Below are 19,731 nucleotides of genomic sequence, written 5' to 3' on the forward strand. Positions count from 1 at the left end.
CATTCTGCTTCCTGTTATCATTTATGTACATGGGAATGTGTGTCTGCCAGTTTTATGGTATCTCTCTGTACAGGCTATGGGCAAACTTAGGGGGCTGTTCCTGCTGAATTGTGCTTAGTACAGGGGAATCCCTATGTGCCATAGTTTTATGGTATCTCTCTGTACAGGCTATGGGCAAACTTAGGGGGCTGTTCCTGCTGAATTGTGCTTGGTACAGGGGAATCCCTATGTGCCATAGTTTTATGGTATCTCTCTGTACAGGCTATGGGCAAACTTAGGGGGCTGTTCCTGCTGAATTGTGCTTAGTACAGGGGAATCCCTATGTGCCATAGTTTTATGGTATCTCTCTGTACAGGCTATGAGCAAACTTAGGGGGCTGTTCCTGCTGAATTGTGCTTAGTACAGGGGAATCCCTATGTGCCATAGTTTTATGGTATCTCTCTGTACAGGCTATGAGCAAACTTAGGGGGCTGTTCCTGCTGAATTGTGCTTAGTACAGGGGAATCCCTATGTGCCATAGTTTTATGGGTCTCTTGTTCTCCTAGGATCTTGTCTACCCCAGCAACCAGGCAGTGGTTTAAATGAGAGACTTGAAAATGACTAGAAAGGGGCTAAATAGAAAGATAAGGAATAAAAAGTAACAACAATAAAACTGGAGCCTCACAGAAAAAGTTTTTTAGCTACCGGGGTCAGTGACCCCCATTTGAAAGCTGAAAAGGTGTAGAGGGAAGGAAGACAGATAATTTAAAAAATATGAAAAAATTAAGACCAATTGCAAAGTTGCTAGGCCATTTTATAACATACTAAAGGTTAATGTAGAGATGAACTAGCCCTTCAAGAATAGTACTGATCTATGTGGCACTGACTAACATTTACACCATTACCTGGGATTAAAGCAATACGGTCAGAGCTTCTCCCGCAGAATCCTGCATTGTAATCTGTGTTTCCCATGGGGCTAGCCATATTCTTCATTTCCCAGAGTGCCACAGCCATGTGACCTGCGCTCTGATAAACTTCAGTCTCACTTTACTGCTGCAAGTTGGAGTGATATTCCCCCCCCCCCCTCACCCCCAGCAGCCGATCAGCAGAACAATGGGAAGGGAGCAAGATAGCAGCTCCCAGTAGGTATCAGAATAGCACTCAATAGTAAGAAATCCAAGTCCGGCTTGGGACTCCTCCAGTTACATGGGAGTAGGAGAAACAATAGGTTAGCTGAGAGCAGTTCTAATGTGTAGCGCTGGCTGAAAGCTCAGACTCAGGCACACTTTACTGCTGCGCTGCAAGTTGGAGTGATATCCCCCCCCCTCACCCCCAGCAGCCGATCAGCAGAACAATGGGAAGGGAGCAAGATAGCAGCTCCCAGTAGGTATCAGAATAGCACTCAATAGTAAGAAATCGAAGTCTGGCTTGGGACTCCTCCAGTTACATGGGAGTAGGAGAAACAATAGGTTAGCTGAAAGCAGTTCTAATGTGTAGCGCTGGCTGAAAGCTCAGACTCAGTCACACTTTACTGCTGCGCTGCAAGTTGGAGTGATAAAAAGTACCGGCCGGCAGCTACGGGTCGCAATGAGGAATAAGCCTTTCCTGCGCTCCCTGGAGCAGAAAATAGAAATGATTCCCAGACGGATTTGGAGGCCTCATTCCCTTTATTTCTCTCACAGAAGTTTGAGGTACCAGCACGACACAAAACTCAATCCCCAGCAGCTTTCCCGCCACTCAGCCGCTTCCGCATGTGTAACAACAAGCTCCACCCACTGCGCTCGTCACTCCCACAAGGCGGCTACGTGATGCGTCACTGCGCCGGACGTGACGTCGTGACGCCGAAATCTCGCGTGATGAGACTTGGAGGCGGTGAGATTTCTGTCAGACGGGAGGCTGGGAGGCTGCAGTGACAGCTCCGCGGGAGGGGTAAGGCGCTATCCGGGACGGCGGGCTGTGTGAGGGGAAAGCGGGGCTGTGGGGCGGCGCTTACTCGGGTTACCCGGCCGCCCTGCTGGCACCGAGCTGATGGTTTCGGGAGGCGGGATGGTTGCTATGGTTCCTGCGGCTTCCCCACACAGATTCGCTGCTGCTGCTTCTTTTGTCACAGAATCCCCCCCCCGGGGTATTTGAGCCTATCCCTCCCCCAACCTATACCCGCAAGGGGGCAGTACGGAGAGCTGTGTGACTGGCAGCCGGGGGGTGTGGCAGGGGTATTTGGGCACCAACCCCCCTCCGTGTCACATGTAGGGTAACTATAACGGTATTGCTCCTCCTCCTGTGTGAGTGTATCTGCCCCCTGGGTCTGACTCCTGAGCCCAAGCAGCTCATTCCCTTGTATTGTGTCAGGAGTCAGAACCAGCAGTGCGGTATTCACCAGTTACTGTGTGTCCTGCCTGTCCCCTCCTACACTGAGCCCTTATTCCCTCTGTGTCTGTCCCACCCCACCATTGTGTCTCCCCTGACTGCCCTTACAGTAAGGAACCCCTTCCTATGCTGATGGTGAGATCCCCTTTCCTCCCCACCCCCAATGAATCACTCATTCCCCCTCTCTGGGTAGGGAACCCCATAACCTGACTGCCCTTACAGTAAGGAACCCCTTCCTATGCTGATGGTGAGATCCCCTTCCCTCCCCACCCCCAATGAATCACTCATTCCCCCTCTCTGGGTAGGGAATCCCATAACCTGACTGCCCTTACAGTAAGGAACCCCTTCCTATGCTGATGGTGAGATCCCCTTTCCTCCCCACCCCCAATGAATCACTCATTCCCCCTCTCTGGGTAGGGAATCCCATAACCTGACTGCCCTTACAGTAAGGAACCCCTTCCTATGCTGATGGTGAGATCTCCTTTCCCCCCACCCCCAATGTATCACTCATTCCCCCTCTCTGGGTAGGGAACCCCATAACCTGACTGCCCTTACAGTAAGGAACCCCTTCCTATGCTGATGGTGAGATCCCCTTTCCTCCCCACCCCCAATGAATCACTCATTCCCCCTCTCTTGGTAGGGAATCCCATAACCTGACTGCCCTTACATTAAAGAGCCCCTTCCTATGCTGATGGTGAGATCTCCTTTCCTCCTTACAATCTAAGGTCCCTATAACATTCCCATCAGCCCCTGCCCCAGTGAGCTTACAATCTAAGGTCCCTATCCCATTCCCATCAGTCCCTGCCCCAGTAAGCTTACAATCTAAGGTCCCTATCACATTCCCATCAGCCCCTGCCCCAGTGAGCTTACAATCTAAGGCCCCTATCCCATTCCCATCAGTCCCTGCCCCAGTGAGCTTACAATCTAAGGTCCCTATCCCATTCCCATCAGCCCCTGCCCCAGTGAGCTTACAATCTAAGGTCCCTATCCCATTCCCATCAGTCCCTGCCCCAGTGAGCTTACAATCTAAGGTCCCTATCCCATTCCCATCAGTCCCTGCCCCAGTGAGCTTACACTCTAAGGTCCCTATCCCATTCCCATCAGTCCCTGCCCCAGTAAGCTTACAATCTAAGGTCCCTATCCCATTCCCATCAGTCCCTGCCCCAGTGAGCTTACACTCTAAGGTCCCTATCCCATTCCCATCAGTCCCTGCCCCAGTGAGCTTACAATCTAAGGTCCCTATCACATTCCCATCAGCCCCTGCCCCAGTGAGCTTACAATCTAAGGTCCCTATCCCATTCCCATCAGTCCCTGCCCCAGTGAGCTTACAATCTAAGGTCCCTATCCCATTCCCATCAGTCCCTGCCCCAGTGAGCTTACAATCTAAGGTCCCTATCCCATTCCCATCAGCCCCTGCCCCAGTGAGCTTACAATCTAAGGCCCCTATCCCATTCCCATCAGTCCCTGCCCCAGTGAGCTTACAATCTAAGGTCCCTATCCCATTCCCATCAGTCCCTGCCCCAGTGAGCTTACAATCTAAGGTCCCTATCCCATTCCCATCAGCCCCTGCCCCAGTGAGCTTACAATCTAAGGTCCCTATCCCATTCCCATCAGTCTCTGCCCCAGTGAGCTTACAATCTAAGGTCCCTATCCCATTCCCATCAGCCCCTGCCCCAGTGAGCTTACAATCTAAGGTCCCTATCCCATTCCCATCAGCCCCTGCCCCAGTGAGCTTACAATCTAAGGTCCCTATCACATTCCCATCAGCCCCTGCCCCAGTGAGCTTACAATCTAAGGTCCCTATCCCATTCCCATCAGTCCCTGCCCCAGTGAGTTTACAATCTAAGGTCCCTATCCCATTCCCATCAGTCCCTGCCCCAGTGAGCTTACAATCTAAGGTCCCTATCACATTCCCATCAGTCCCTGCCCCAGTGAGCTTACAATCTAAGGTCCCTATCCCATTCCCATCAGCCCCTGCCCCAGTGAGCTTACAATCTAAGGTCCCTATCACATTCCCATCAGCCCCTGCCCCAGTGAGCTTACAATCTAAGGTCCCTATCCCATTCCCATCAGTCCCTGCCCCAGTGAGCTTACAATCTAAGGTCCCTATCACATTCCCATCAGTCCCTGCCCCAGTGAGCTTACACCCTTTTTTATCTCTGCCTGTTAGAGGAATGTAATGACGCTCATCTTACCCTTTAATCCTTCCCCTTCTGTCTCCCATCAGCGCCAGGTTGCCATGCTGGCTGTACCCATGCAGTGCCATCTGTGCCGGTACTAACCGCGCTGTTGTTCTGTGCCAGCTGAATCCTGCGCAGAGAGATGAGTAACAGCCACCCTTTGCACCCCTCCTCCTCCTCCATCGGGGAGATTGACCACGTGCACATTTTATCGGAGAACGTGGGAGCGCTGATCAACGGCGAGGAGTACAGCGATGTCACATTTGTGGTAGAGAAGAAGCGGTTTCCTGCGCACCGGGTGATTCTGGCTGCGAGGTGCCAGTATTTCAGGTACTGGATCTTATTTGGACTTTTATTCCTGCCTCCCCCATGTGGGGGGGAATTATGTGCCTAATCCATCCGCTGAGCTGCGGCCTGGGTAGTTAAGGTGCCCATACACGGGCAGATTTTAGCTGCCGGATCCTTTAGATCATTTTGGCCGCTTATCTGCCTGTGTATGGGCACCCTCAATGGGCCTACCCGATCGACACCTGGCCTAAAATTGGGCAGATCTATATTGGGCAGGTTTGATTTTCCATCAGAACAGGGACCGCATTGACCTGTTAATGCGGCCCTCAGTCCAGCGGCCCTATGCCCGCCGGTTTAATTTCAACATTTGGCCATAGGGCGAAACAGTCGAATTAACCCCATATCACCCACCTTAGGTGGCCATATTGGGAGAAGATCCAATTGTTTGGCAACCTCACTAAACAAGCAAATCTTACAGTGTATGGGCCACCTTTAGTTCCAAGCTTCTCAGGGAGATTTACGGGCAAAAGTATGGGAACCCCTGTCTGTCCCCCCCAACATCTCAAACCCAAACCAAGGGGGTTAATAAGAAGTTGCCCCTCCCTTTGCTGCTATAATTGCCCCTGCTTTCTGGGAAGGTTCCCACTAGATGGTGGAACAGTGTTGCTGGGAGTTGCTCCCATTCAGCCACAAGAGCATTAGTGAGGTTGGGCACTGATGTTGGGGATCAGGCTCACAGTCGGGGTTCCATCCCACAGGGGGTCAGTTGGGTCCCCCCTCCCTTTGCTGCTATAACTGCCCCTGCCCTTCTGGGAAGGTTCCCACTAGATGTTGGAACAGTGTTGCTGGGAGTTGCTCCCATTCAGCCACGAGCATTAGGGAGGTTGGGCAGTGATGTTGGGGATCAGGCTCACAGTCGGGGTTCCATCCCACAGAGGTTCAGTTGGGTTGCCCCTCCCTTTGCTGCTATAACTGCCCCTAACCTTCTGGGAAGGTCCCCACTAAAGGTTGCTGGGAGTTGCTCCTATTCAGCCACAAGAGCATTAGTGAGGTTGGGCAGTGATGTGGGGGATCAGGCTCACAGTCGGGGTTCCATCCCACAGGGGTTCAGTTGGGTCCCCCCTCCCTTTGCTGCTATAACTGCCCCTACCCTTCTGGGAAGGTTCCCACTAGATGGTGGAACAGTGTTGCTGGGAGTTGCTCCCATTCAGCCACAAGGGCATTAGTGAGGTTGGGCAGTGATGTTGGGGATCAGGCTCACAGTCGGGGTTCCATCCCACAGGGGTCAGTTGGGTTGCCCCTCCCCTTGCTGCTATAACTGCCCCTACCCTTGCTGCTATAACTGCCCCTACCCTTCTGGGAAGGTTCCCACTAGATGGTGGAACAGTGTTGCTGGGAGTTGCTCCCATTCAGCCACAAGGGCATTAGTGAGGTTGGGCAGTGATGTTGGGGATCAGGCTCACAGTGGGGGGGTCCAACTCACAGGGGTTCAGTTGGGTTGGGGTCAGGGCTCTGTGCAGTTTGGTTCTTCCCATCTCAGCAACCCATTCTGTACGGACCTGGCACTGTGCCTTGGGGCATTACTGTGCCGAAACAGGAAACAGCCCCCAAACAGTTCCAAAATGCAGGAAGCATGGATTTGTCTGGAATGTCATTTGTCATTATTAGTAGCACCTATGTCAGGAATTATATATATATATGTATATATATAATATATTGGCTTACGTAGATATTTCCAGTAATTACAAAGGGTGCAGACATACTGTTTGCTATATGGTGCCCAATGATATACAGGGGATCCCTAGTCTGTAGTGAAACGTTAGGGCGCTGCACATTATAGGAGGTTGATTTTGTGGATTTTCCCATCAGACCAAACCACAGGCTGATGCTTTCAAACAGCCAACGAGACCGAGGATAATTTGTATTGGCACGGGTGTTGTGGGACTATAACTAGAGTCAGTGCAATAAAGCAAGGCAGGATTCCTTTCATTCCTATCATAGTCACATTACAGCCTCTCTAGCTTTATGTAGTCCCAGAGTAGCTGGGTGTCACCCTGACATGACTGGTTTGGCTGGAAGGGAAACGATCTGCTGACTGGTTTGACTGTGGGTCAGCGCATACCTTTAGTATAATGTATCTATAAAGTATAGGCAGGGACATTCCAGCACATTTTATATCCTTTATTATTATTATTGCCGTCAGATTTGGTTTTTGAAATTTGTGGTTGCTATGCGGCTACACCCTAGCGACTGGAGTACAAATAGGAAACTCCTCTGCATTTTACTAAACTAAATTTAAAGATGAGCCCATTAAATATCAGATATGTCTCTTCCCTGAGAGCAGTCGCATTATGTCTCACGTCTCTCATTGGCCGTCTCTTTCCTGTCGCAGAGCTCTGCTGTACGGGGGCATGAGGGAATCCCAGCCTGAGGCAGAAATAAGCTTGGAAGACACTACGCCTGAGGCCTTCTCCATGCTGATAAAGTACATCTACACCGGGCGCGCCACCCTGCGAGACGAGAGGGAAGAGGTGCTGCTCGACTTCCTTAGCCTGGCCCATAAGTACGGCTTCCCAGAGCTGGAAGACTCCACGTCCGAGTACCTGTGCACCATCCTCAAGATCCAGAACGTGTGCATGATCTACGACGTGGCCAGTCTGTACTCTCTGTGCAAACTCACTGGTACCTGCTGTCTCTTCATGGACAGAAACGCACAGGAAGTACTTTCCAGCGATGGCTTCCTGGCGCTCTCCCGGGTAACTGTCACTTTTTGCACTTCTGTTGTCCCATTGATAATGAAGGCTGTCTCTTACAGGCTGGGGGGATAGAGACACTTAACTACTAGTTGTGTTTAATAAACTCCTTACTGATTGGCCCCTGGGCTAATAATTGGATTGCAAGGTGGGGGGGTGACATGAAGTAGCTAGAAAATCACAGCCAGAGCCGCCATCAGAAATCACGGGGCCCCTCACAACAACATTTTCTGGGCCCCCCTCCCACAGGCTCCTCCCATCAGTACAAAGGACACATAAGACAGTGCCCCAATTACCCCCATACGCAGGTCCCCCAATTTCCCCCATACACAGGGCCCCCTAACTCTATGTTGGCCAGTGCCCCCATCAGAGAGTGCCCCTATTTCCCCCATACACAGGGCCCCCTGATTCTATGCTGGCCAGTGCCCCTATTGCCCCCATGCACAGGGCCCCCCTAACTCTATGCTGGCCAGTGCCCCCATCAGACAGTGCCCCAATTAACCCCATACACAGGGTCCCCAGTTGCCCCCATGCAAGGGCCCCCCTATCTCAATGCTGGCCAGTGCCCCCATCAGACAGTGCTCCAATTGCCCCCATGCACAGGGCCCCCATCTCAATGCTGGCCAGTGCCCCCATCAGATCGTGCCCCCATAGACAGTGGAGTTCAGTGGAACATACCGAGAGAAACTTCTTTCTCCTCCAGGGTCTTCTTCGGCTCCCCCCGGCGATACTTCCGGAACGACGCCTTCTCCCTTGTGTCTCCCCACAAGTGACCTTCTATAAGGTTGCGCCGTGTGCGTAATGACGTCACACATACACACGGGGCGCGACCAGTCGTATTTTACTACTGAGACAGGGCCCATAATAGATTAAAGGGGGCCCAAGCTAGTTTAAAATCTGTACCACGGCCGGTCCCCCTTTAAAAGTAAAGATCACCCAGGCCCGGGACGACTGTCCCCCCTGATGGCGGCCATGATCACAGCCCAAAGCGCCGGGGAATCCGGGGTGCATCCTGGGGGCATTTCAGATTATATCACTTCTATACTACGCTGTAGTTGATAGGATATAGACGCAAGTCACATGATAGGCTGGGAATGAGGGAGTAGAATGTGGATACTGATCTCTTCTTTCCTTCCCTGTAGGGGGCGCTCTTGGACATCGTACAGCGAGACTCCTTTGCTGCACCAGAGAAGGACATCTTCCAGGCCTTGATGCGCTGGTGTAGGCACAACTTAAAGGAGATCCACAGCGAGATCATGGCGGCGGTGCGCTTGCCCCTGATGAGTCTGACAGAGCTGCTCAATGTAGTCCGGCCCTCCGGGCTGCTCTCCCCAGACGCCATCTTGGATGCCATAAAAGTGCGCTCGGAAAGCAGGGACATGGATCTGAATTACCGGGGGATGCTGAGTAAGTACTAACATTAGTAACAGCCAATAGCTTATAAAGGACTCCGTACCGTATTAATATTGATGTATTTATGTTTAACCCTTCCCCGACAGTTCCTGAGGAAAATCTCGCCACCATGAAGTACGGAGCGCAGGTGGTTAAGGGAGAGCTCAGAGCAGCGCTTCTAGATGGCGACACGCAGAACTACGACCTAGATCATGGCTTTTCCCGGCACCCAATAGAGGACGACTGTCGCTCTGGGATCCAAGTTAAACTGGGGCAGCCCTCCATCATTAATCACATTCGCCTCCTGCTCTGGGACCGCGATAGCCGGTATGTGCCCACTTCCTAATACAAATGGAAACATCAGTATTTATATGTAGGGTTCCCAATGTGATCCCAGTGGGGATCAGATAGGATCTGTGCCACTGTGACAGAATGCTCTGTTATACAGATAGCTAGAATCTCAGCCATAAAGCAGGGCAGGACTGCTGCTTACAATGGGGGGATCAGATGGGATCTGTGCCACTGTGACAGAATGCTCTGTTATACAGATAGCTAGAATCTCAGCCATAAAGCAGGGCAGGACTGCTGCTTACAATGGGGGATCAGATAGGATCTGTGCCACTGTGACAGAATACAGTTATACAGATAGCTAGAATCTCAGCCATAAAGCAGGGCAGGACTGCTGCTTACAATGGGGGGATCAGATAGGATCTGTGCCACTGTGACAGAATGCTCTGTTATACAGATAGCTAGAATCTCAGCCATAAAGCAGGGCAGGACTGCTGCTTACAATGGGGGGGGATCAGATAGGATCTGTGCCACTGTGACAGAATGCTCTGTTATACAGATAGCTAGAATCTCAGCCATAAAGCAGGGCAGGACTGCTGCTTACAATGGGGGGATTAGATAGGATCTGTGCCACTGTGACAGAATGCTCTGTTATACAGATAGCTAGAATCTCAGCCATAAAGCAGGGCAGGACTGCTGCTTACAATGGGGGGATCAGATAGGATCTGTGCCACTGTGACAGAATGCTCTGTTATACAGATAGCTAGAATCTCAGCCATAAAGCAGGGCAGGGCTGCTGCTTACAATGGGGGGGGATCAGATAGGATCTGTGCCACTGTGACAGAATGCTCTGTTATACAGATAGCTAGAATCTCAGCCATAAAGCAGGGCAGGACTGCTGCTTACAATGGGGGGATCAGATAGGATCTGTGCCACTGTGACAGAATGCTCTGTTATACAGATAGCTAGAATCTCAGCCATAAAGCAGGGCAGGACTGCTGCTTACAATGGGGGGGGATAGGATCTGTGCCACTGTGACAGAATGCTCTGTTATACAGATAGCTAGAATCTCAGCCATAAAGCAGGGCAGGACTGCTGCTTACAATGGGGGGATCAGATAGGATCTGTGCCACTGTGACAGAATGCTCTGTTATACAGATAGCTAGAATCTCAGCCATAAAGCAGGACAGGACTGCTGCTTACAATGTGGGCCAGACATGCAGGTCACTCACTGTGCTTCCCGCCTACAGATCCTACTCGTATTACATTGAGGTATCAATGGACGAACTGGACTGGATCAGAGTCATTGATCACTCGCAGGTTCTGTGCAGGTCGTGGCAGAAGCTTTATTTCCCAGCGCGAGTCTGCAGGTAAGGAAGGTTCTTTTGGGCTGGTTCTGCTGGGTGGGACTGTCATAGGGGGCCCAGTGGGACACTGACTGACTGTTTATATAATAAAAGGCCCTAAATCGGCTAATCACAAAGCTTCTGTATCACTGTTTAAAGGGAAGATAGCCCAACTAGTAGGAAACAAACATTTAGGACTGAGATTCCATTAAAGGGAAAGCTAACAATTCAGCTGAACATGGAATAAAATCCGAAATACAATGAGAAAAAACTAATGGCACATAGGTACCTACCTGCAGAGCCGCACACCCCAGGGTGGGAATATCACCCCCAACGAGTGAATCTTAGTGTGTTACTCATTATACTGCCCCCTATTGACTCTTATTGAAATTGTGCTTCCTCCTACAGATATAGATCAGTACAATGCTGGCAGTAACACGTGGTGTGGGGGGGCAATTGAGGGGGGCTACTAGGTGCCACGAGGCTTGGCAAAGGGCTGGTAGAGCCCGAAACGTTGCCTGATTTGTGGCACCAATAAAATCATCTTTATCACCTTATGTTGTGGTTTGGATATCTACCCTGTGCCACCCCCAGGCTTCAATAAGCAGGATTATATGTAAGTGTATATGATATATAGTGAATAAAGTACCCCCTGTTGTAAAGTATGAGGATATTAGAAGTTACTGAGGAGTTCGATGACCTCGGGCTTTTATACAGGTCATGGAACTCCTCTGTGGCTACTAATATCCTCATATTTTACAACAGGGGGTACTTCATTTATTATAATATACAAGTTTTAGTGAGTCATGTGACAGAAATGACATCACTAAACTCCGACATCATTAAGCAGTGTTTATTAGGATATAATTTACAGTTTGGTTCCGTAGATTGTAAGCTCTTTTGGGCAGAGCTCTCTTCCCCTTTTGTATTGGTTATTGATTGCTTTATATCAGGGGTCGGGAACCTTTTTGGCTGAGAGAGCCATAAACACCACATATTTTAAAATGTAATTCCGTGAGAGCCATACAATATGTTTGGCCACGGATGCTGCAGGGCAAGGTAGGGTGGGTCCCAAGGATGCCGGATGCCGGATACGATGCAGAGGAGGGCGTGTCCTGCGCTCGGCTTATAGAAGACGTGTTCTAGGGCTTAGAACACGTCTTCTATCCACCGAGCGCAGGGGCAAGGTAGGGTGGGTCCCAAGGATGCCGGATGCGATGGGGAGGGCGTGGCCTGCGCTCGGTGGATAGAAGACGGGTTCTAAGGCTTATAACACGTCTTCTATCTGCCGAGTGCAGGGGCAAGGTAGGGTGGGTGCCAAGGTTGCTAGATGTGGATGTGATGCAGAGGAGGGCGTGGCCTGCGCTTGGCAGATAGAAGGCGTGTTCTAAGGCATATAACAAGTCTTCTATCTGCCGAGCGCAGGCCACGCCCCTATTATTTTTTTATTAAAGATTTGGCAGCGAGCCAGATGCAGCCATCAAAAGAGCCACATCTGGCTCCCGAGCCATAGGTTCCCTACCCCTGCTTTATATGTTACTCCTTGTAGAGTGTAAGCTCTTTTGGGCAGGGCTCCCTTCCCCTCCTGTATCAGTTACTGATTGCTTTATATGTTACTCCTTGTAGAGTGTAAGCTCTTTTGGGCAGGGCTCCCTTCACCTCTTGTATCAGTTACTGATTGCTTTATATGTTACTCCTTGTAGAGTGTAAGCTCTTTTGGGCAGGGCTCCCTTCACCTCTTGTATCGGTTACTGATTGCTTTATATGTTACTCCTTGTAGAGTGTAAGCTCTTTTGGGCAGGGCTCCCTTCACCTCCTGTATCAGTTACTGATTGCTTTATATGTTACTCCTTGTAGAGTGTAAGCTCTTTTGGGCAGGGCTCCCTTCCCCTCCTGTATCAGTTACTGATTGCTTTATATGTTACTCCTTGTAGAGTGTAAGCTCTTTTGGGCAGGGCTCCCTTCACCTCCTGTATCAGTTACTGATTGCTTTATATGTTACTCCTTGTAGAGTGTAAGCTCTTTTGGGCAGGGCTCCCTTCCCCTCCTGTATCGGTTACTGATTGCTTTATATGTTACTCTGTATGTCCAATGTATGAAACCCACTTATTGTACAGCGCTGCGGGGTATGTTGGCGCTTTATAAATAAATGTTAATAATAATAATAGGGAAATGACCATATGATAATATATTATACGATGCTGCTGTTCTATGTTGATACTGTGATTGTGCCACTAGGTGGCGCCGTATATGTACAAGTGTATGCGCAGAACACGATGATGTGACCAGAAACACTTATTTAGTTAGTTATTTTGTTTTCTAGAGTTCTATTCCAGGTTTATGGTATTAATTGTACAGTGGATTCATTATTTCCATTCAGCTGCTAATAGTTCTCCAGTCGTTGGCTCTTTAGAACACCATTCTGTTCTTCGTCTTTGTGAGGTTTGGGCTAGAAACTGATACTTACCCACATACATATGGAGAGTTGGATATGACTCGGGGGCTGATTTTGTACCCCCGGCATAGAGCGCATTGTGGTGCCCCTTCTCCCACGGCTGGCGGGGGGGGGGGACAGAGTGACTGAATTGTCACTAGGAATCAGTGACTGCAGGGACAGAAGGATCCACTTGGTGTCGCTGTTGCTCTGCTCATCTGATGGCTGCAGCCCCCCTCCCCATTCTCTTTGTTTTAACCCCTTCTTTCTCTCTCTTCCCCCCTAAAAAAGAAACACTAGTTGTAGGCAGAGCACACAGAATGCCAATAGGAATATATTTCCAACTGCCAGGGGGGCCCCACCAACAACACAGCAGGTTACATACCCCTGCCTAAATCAGTTGGCTTATTAACAGCACAACTGCCCCAGGAGTGGCGCTTCCCTGAGCGGTGCCCCTGATTGGCCGACTGTGAGGGAATGTAAATGTTCTGTATAATTCAGTGCAGAGAATGGAAATTTGCTCAGAAATAAGTCTCCCCCTGGACCTGCCCTGCCCTATTTATTATTCACTGTGGGGGTGCTGCCTTACTGTTCATTATACCCCCCCATATATATATATATATATATATATATATATATATATATATACACTGTATTGCTGGGCAGACTCTGTGCTGCGTTGGCACGGGGTTGGCAGGAGTGGCACTGTACCAGGGAGGGGAGCAGATGTTCTGAGTGATTGGATTTGCCTTGCAGATGGAGCGCACTAATGGGATCTCTCATTTCCAAGCCAATCACTTTTTTGCCCGTCCCTGACACTTGCCCTCGGCACTTGCCCTTTAATCCGTGTTTCACTATCTCGGATTTGCTGCCAAAATAAACGCTTTTCTCCCTTTGTATCTCGGCGGGAATAGATTCCGGTAAGTGCCCGTGCCATCTGGGCATTACAGCGGGCATTGACAGTGAGCTGCTGGGAGTTGTAGTTGGGTACGGGTGGGCGCCATTCATTTCCCAGTCCCACAACCTGGATTCCATTTATATATATATTTATTGCCTCCAGGGGGGCAGAAATGGGTTAAATACACAGGAAGCTATTATTTATATCTAGTCACATTAAAGGGAATATAAACCCCTGTGACATCATGCTGAAGCCCATCATGGTACAGGGAGTAACAACAAAGCGAATAAAGGGGATAGAGGATGTTGGTTACAGGGGAAGGTGCTTATCTCACTGGTGTCTGTGGGATCAAACACTTGGCACAGAAATCTCAGCAGAACCAGAATTAAACGGGGCCCATAACTCTGGGTTAATCTTCTGCTTCTCAGGGTAGAAAGCCCCTCATTCCACCCCAGGGGGGGCATTAGCAGTGTTTTTGCGGCACAGGAATGTGCAATCAGTGCTCCATCTCCTTTTATTCCTGCCCGGCTCCCCCCCCCCCCCCCCCGGTGTGTGACGTGGGCACTCGGTGCCTGTGGCCCCTGGGAGCTCATTAAGTGCCCCACAAAGTGCTCTTTCCTTTTCACCTTGTGTTTCCTTATGAATTCAGGTCGTTGGTTCTGTCAGCGTAAGGTGGGATTAAACAGCCACGTAGAACCCCAGAACATTTGCCTCGTTATACACCGCTCCTTATACACCACTATACACCACTCGTTATACACCACTATACACCGCTCGTTATACACCGCTCCTTATACACCACTATACACCACTCGTTATACACCGCTCCTTATACACCACTATACACCGCTCCTTATATACCGCTCGTTATACACCGCTCCTTATACACCACTATACACCGCTCCTTATACACCACTATACACCGCTCGTTATACACCACTATACACCGCTCGTTATACACCGCTCCTTATACACCACTATACACCGCTCGTTATACACCGCTCCTTATACACCACTATACACCGCTCCTTATATACCGCTCGTTATACACCGCTCCTTATACACCACTATACACCGCTCCTTATACACCACTATACACCGCTCCTTATACACCACTATACACCGCTCGTTATACACCGCTCCTTATACACCACTATACACCGCTCCTTATATACCGCTCGTTATACACCGCTCCTTATACACCACTATACACCGCTCCTTATACACCGCTCCTTATACACCACTATACACCGCTCGTTATACACCGCTCCTTATACACCACTATACACCGCTCGTTATACACCGCTCCTTATACACCACTATATACCGCTCGTTATACACCGCTCCTTATACACCACTATACACCGCTCCTTATACACCGCTCGTTATACACCGCTCGTTATACACCGCTCGTTATACACCGCTCCTTATACACCGCTCCTTATACACCGCTCGTTATACCTCTGCCTGTATATTATCTCTGGCACTTCTCTCCCCCAGGGGCACCGCACCCAAAAAACCCCTGAATGATACCAAGGTTATGGGTACGGTGTGTATAGTAAGGCAAGGAGATGTCAGTAGCCCCCCCCACGCTCTTCTCTGTACTTTCTCTATTTCATTACTGCCCCCCCTTATATATTTATATATAGTGACCCCCCCCTTAACTGCCCCCCCAGTGTAACCAATCCCAACTGGGCCAGCCTTTCCCCATAACTGAGCCCATTCCCTTTATCAGCTTAGTCGCTCTTCCCTGTACTTTCTCTATTTCATTACTGCCCCCCCTTATATATTTATATATAGTGACCCCCCCCTTAACTGCCCCTTCCCCAGTGTAACCAATCCCAACTGGGCCAGCCTTTCCCCATAACTGAGCCCATTCCCTTTATCAGTTTAGTCGCTCTTCCCTGTACTTTCTCTATTTCATTACTGCCCCCCCTTATATATTTATATATAGTGACCCCCCCTTAACTGCCCCTTCCCCAGTGTAACCAATCCCAACTGGGCCAGCCTTTCCCCATAACTGAGCCCATTCCCTTTATCAGCTTAGTCGCTCTTCCCTGTACTTTCTCTATTTCATTACTGCCCCCCCCCTTATATATTTATATATAGTGACCCCCCCCCCCTTAACTGCCCCTTCCCCAGTGTAACCAATCCCAACTGGGCCAGCCTTTCCCCATAACTGAGCCCATTCCCTTTATCAGCTTAGTCGCTCTTCCCTGTACTTTCTCTATTTCATTACTGCCCCCCCTTATATATTTATATATAGTGACCCCCCCCCCTTAACTGCCCCTTCCCCAGTGTAACCAATCCCAACTGGGCCAGCCTTTCCCCATAACTGAGCCCATTCCCTTTATCAGCTTAGTCGCTCTTCCCTGTACTTTCTCTATTTCATTACTGCCCCCCCTTATATATTTATATATAGTGACCCCCCCTTAACTGCCCCTTCCCCAGTGTAACCAATCCCAACTGGGCCAGCCTTTCCCCATAACTGAGCCCATTCCCTTTATTAATTTAGTTGCTCTTCTCTGTACTTTCTCTATTTCATTACTGCCCCCCCCTTATATATTTATATATAGTGACCCCCCCTTAACTGCCCCTTCCCCAGTGTAACCAATCCCAACTGGGCCAGCCTTTCCCCATAACTGAGCCCATTCCCTTTATTAATTTAGTTGCTCTTCTCTGTACTTTCTCTATTTCATTACTGCCCCCCCCTTATATATTTATATATAGTGACCCCCCCTTAACTGCTCTTTCCCCAGTGTAACCAATCCCAACTGGGCCAGCCTTTCCCCATAACTGAGCCCATTCCCTTTATCAGCTTAGTCGCTCTTCCCTGTACTTTCTCTATTTCATTACTGCCCCCCCTTATATATTTATATATAGTGACCCCCCCTTAACTGCCCCTTCCCCAGTGTAACCAATCCCAACTGGGCCAGCCTTTCCCCATAACTGAGCCCATTCCCTTTATCAGCTTAGTCGCTCTTCCCTGTACTTTCTCTATTTCATTACTGCCCCCCTTATATATTTATATATAGTGACCCCCCCTTAACTGCCCCTTCCCCAGTGTAACCAATCCCAACTGGGCCAGCCTTTCCCCATAACTGAGCCCATTCCCCTTATCAGCTTAGTCGCTCTTCCCTGTACTTTCTCTATTTCATTACTGCCCCCCCTTATATATTTATATATAGTGACCCCCCCTTAACTGCCCCCCCCCCCCCCCCCCCCCCCAGTGTAACCAATCCCAACTGGGCCAGCCTTTCCCCATAACTGAGCCCATTCCCTTTATCAGTTTAGTCGCTCTTCCCTGTACTTTCTCTATTTCATTACTGCCCCCCCTTATATATTTATATATAGTGACCCCCCCCTTAACTGCCCCCCCCCCCCCCCAGTGTAACCAATCCCAACTGGGCCAGCCTTTCCCCATAACTGAGCCCATTCCCTTTATCAGCTTAGTCGCTCTTCCCTGTACTTTCTCTATTTCATTACTGCCCCACCTTATATATATTTATATATAGTGATCCTACCCCCCCTTAACTGCCCCCCCCCCCCCAGTGTAACCAATCCCAACTGGGCCAGCCTTTCCCCATAACTGAGCCCATTCCCTTTATCAGCTTAGTCGCTCTTCCCTGTACTTTCTCTATTTCATTACTGCCCCCCCTTATATATTTATATATAGTGACCCCCCCCCCCCCTTAACTGCCCCTTCCCCAGTGTAACCAATCCCAACTGGGCCAGCCTTTCCCCATAACTGAGCCCATTCCCTTTATCAGCTTAGTCGCTCTTCCTTGTACTTTCTCTATTTCATTACTGCCCCCCCTTATATATTTATATATAGTGATCCTACCCCCCCTTAACTGCCCCCCCCCCCCCCCCAGTGTAACCAATCCCAACTGGGCCAGCCTTTCCCCATAACTGAGCCCATTCCCTTTATCAGATTAGTTGCTCTTCCTTGTACTTTCTCTATTTCATTACTGCCCCCCCTTATATATTTATATATAGTGATCCTACCCCCCCATTAACAACCTCCTGCCTTTATTCAGCTCCCTTTCTCTGTACCCTTCCTCTAATTCTCAGACCTGCTGTCAGACACAAGGCCCACTATGTACCCACTTACCCACTATGTGCCCTGGGCTATAGGATGGCTCAGGTACCCAAGCAGATCCCATAACAATATGAGTTCTATCTCTATGATACCAGTAGGGGCTGCGTCGCTCCTGCCCCAGAACATTTATAGTAAAGATGCCCCTCTTGTTGCTCCGCACAGGGAAGCAGAATAATGGCGGAAATAAATACCTAGCACCAATAGCAGCACTGGCCGAGCCCCATTTCCCTACCCTTGTGAGAACCTCTGCCTGCTGTCAGGCATAGAAATATCTATTGTCTCTTGAAGGTATTATTAACCCCTAATTCCGCGCTGATAGTGCCCTGTGCCAGGTAAGGGACCGGCTAGGTTCTGTGGCATAGACATTGGGCTGAGCTCATACCAGTCTGAAACAGAAGGGATTGTTGGTTCCAATCCAGAATGCACAGCTTGTTATTATGTTTGTTAGGCCTGTCTCCTTGGGGTAATAACCAGCTCATTTACCCCCAGAAACTTGGCTCTGGAAGGAGCAAATTCCTGGAATGTGGAATCAGGAGCGGGAATAGAGATGGGGGAGACTGACAGTACCGCTCGTTACCTACCCGACAGTGACACAGACCCCACGGTACCACTCATTTCGTACCCGACAGTGACACAGGCCTGACTTTCCCACTCGTTACGTACCCGACAGTGACACAGGCCTGACTTTCCCACTCGTTAACGTACATGACAGTGACATAGGCCTAAATTTCCCACTCGTTACGTACCCGACAGTGACACAGGCCTGACTTTCCCACTTGTTACGTACCCGACAGTGACACAGGCCTGACTTTCCCACTTGTTACGTACCCGACAGTGACACAGGCCTGACTTTCCCACTCGTTACGTACCTGACAGTGACACAGGCCTGACTTTCCCACTCGTTACGTACCTGACAGTGACACAGGCCTGACTTTCCCACTTGTTACGTACCTGACAGTGACACAGGCCTGACTTTCCCACTCGTTACGTACCTGACAGTGACACAGGCCTGACTTTCCCACTTGTTACGTACCTGACAGTGACATAGGCCTGAATTTCCCACTCGTTACGTACCTGACAGTGACACAGGCCTGACTTTCCCACTCGTTACGTACCCGACAGTGACACAGGCCTGACTTTCCCACTCGTTACGTACCTAACCGCTGGACCCACCGACATTCCTCATAATTTATTGGATTTCTCTGAGCACTTGCACAGTTTGCCCGGCACCGGATCTTAATTCCCATTACTGCCCCCTCGTTTGCTTGATTTGAAGGAATTGCGCGTCTTTGGATTGACTCGCCCACCGCAAACGCCAACCATCGCTGCCACTTACGTCTTTAATGGGAATTACAAAGAATTACTAATGCCTCAGGGCCAACGGTCCAATCATATCCAACCGTAATTAGGTTTCTTCCTGATGCGTGATGTTTAGCGCATTGTGTGTCCGATTTACTGAGAGGGGGAGTTTCTCATTGTTCAATTAGAGTTGGAAAATATTTGTTGGTAATATTAAGAGCGATATCTATCTATCTGTTTATCTATTTCTCTATCCTTGTATCCTTTATCTATCTATCCTTTTATCATGTATCTATCTATCTATCTATCTATCTATCCTTTTATCATGTATCTATCTATCTATCTATCTATCTATCATCTCAGTCCCAAACCAAGGGAATTAATATGAAGTTGCCCCTCTCTTTG

The 19,731-nt window shown here is 49.6% G+C and overlaps 1 protein-coding gene across 3 annotated transcripts in view; it reads left to right on the forward strand.

Annotated features, from left to right (window-relative positions):
* The first annotated feature begins 1,800 nt into the window (after positions 1 to 1,800).
* Positions 1,801 to 19,731, forward strand: part of btbd9 (BTB (POZ) domain containing 9) — a 65,810-nt gene continuing 47,879 nt past the window's right edge. The window contains exons 1-6 of one of the 3 annotated variants that reach the window (XM_031901537.1): positions 1,801 to 1,908; positions 4,574 to 4,856; positions 7,207 to 7,570; positions 8,710 to 8,974; positions 9,067 to 9,286; positions 10,498 to 10,617. In XM_031901537.1, coding sequence (XP_031757397.1) covers positions 4,669 to 4,856; positions 7,207 to 7,570; positions 8,710 to 8,974; positions 9,067 to 9,286; positions 10,498 to 10,617 — 1,157 coding nt within the window. In that variant the 5' untranslated portion in view covers positions 1,801 to 1,908; positions 4,574 to 4,668. The remainder of the gene's footprint in view (positions 1,909 to 4,573; positions 4,857 to 7,206; positions 7,571 to 8,709; positions 8,975 to 9,066; positions 9,287 to 10,497; positions 10,618 to 19,731) is intronic. The other 2 variants (XM_031901536.1, NM_001127131.1) reach the window with 2 other exon arrangements.

Source organism: Xenopus tropicalis, chromosome 5 (genome assembly GCF_000004195.4).
Source record: "Xenopus tropicalis strain Nigerian chromosome 5, UCB_Xtro_10.0, whole genome shotgun sequence".
NCBI classification, from domain to species: Eukaryota; Metazoa; Chordata; class Amphibia; order Anura; family Pipidae; genus Xenopus; species Xenopus tropicalis.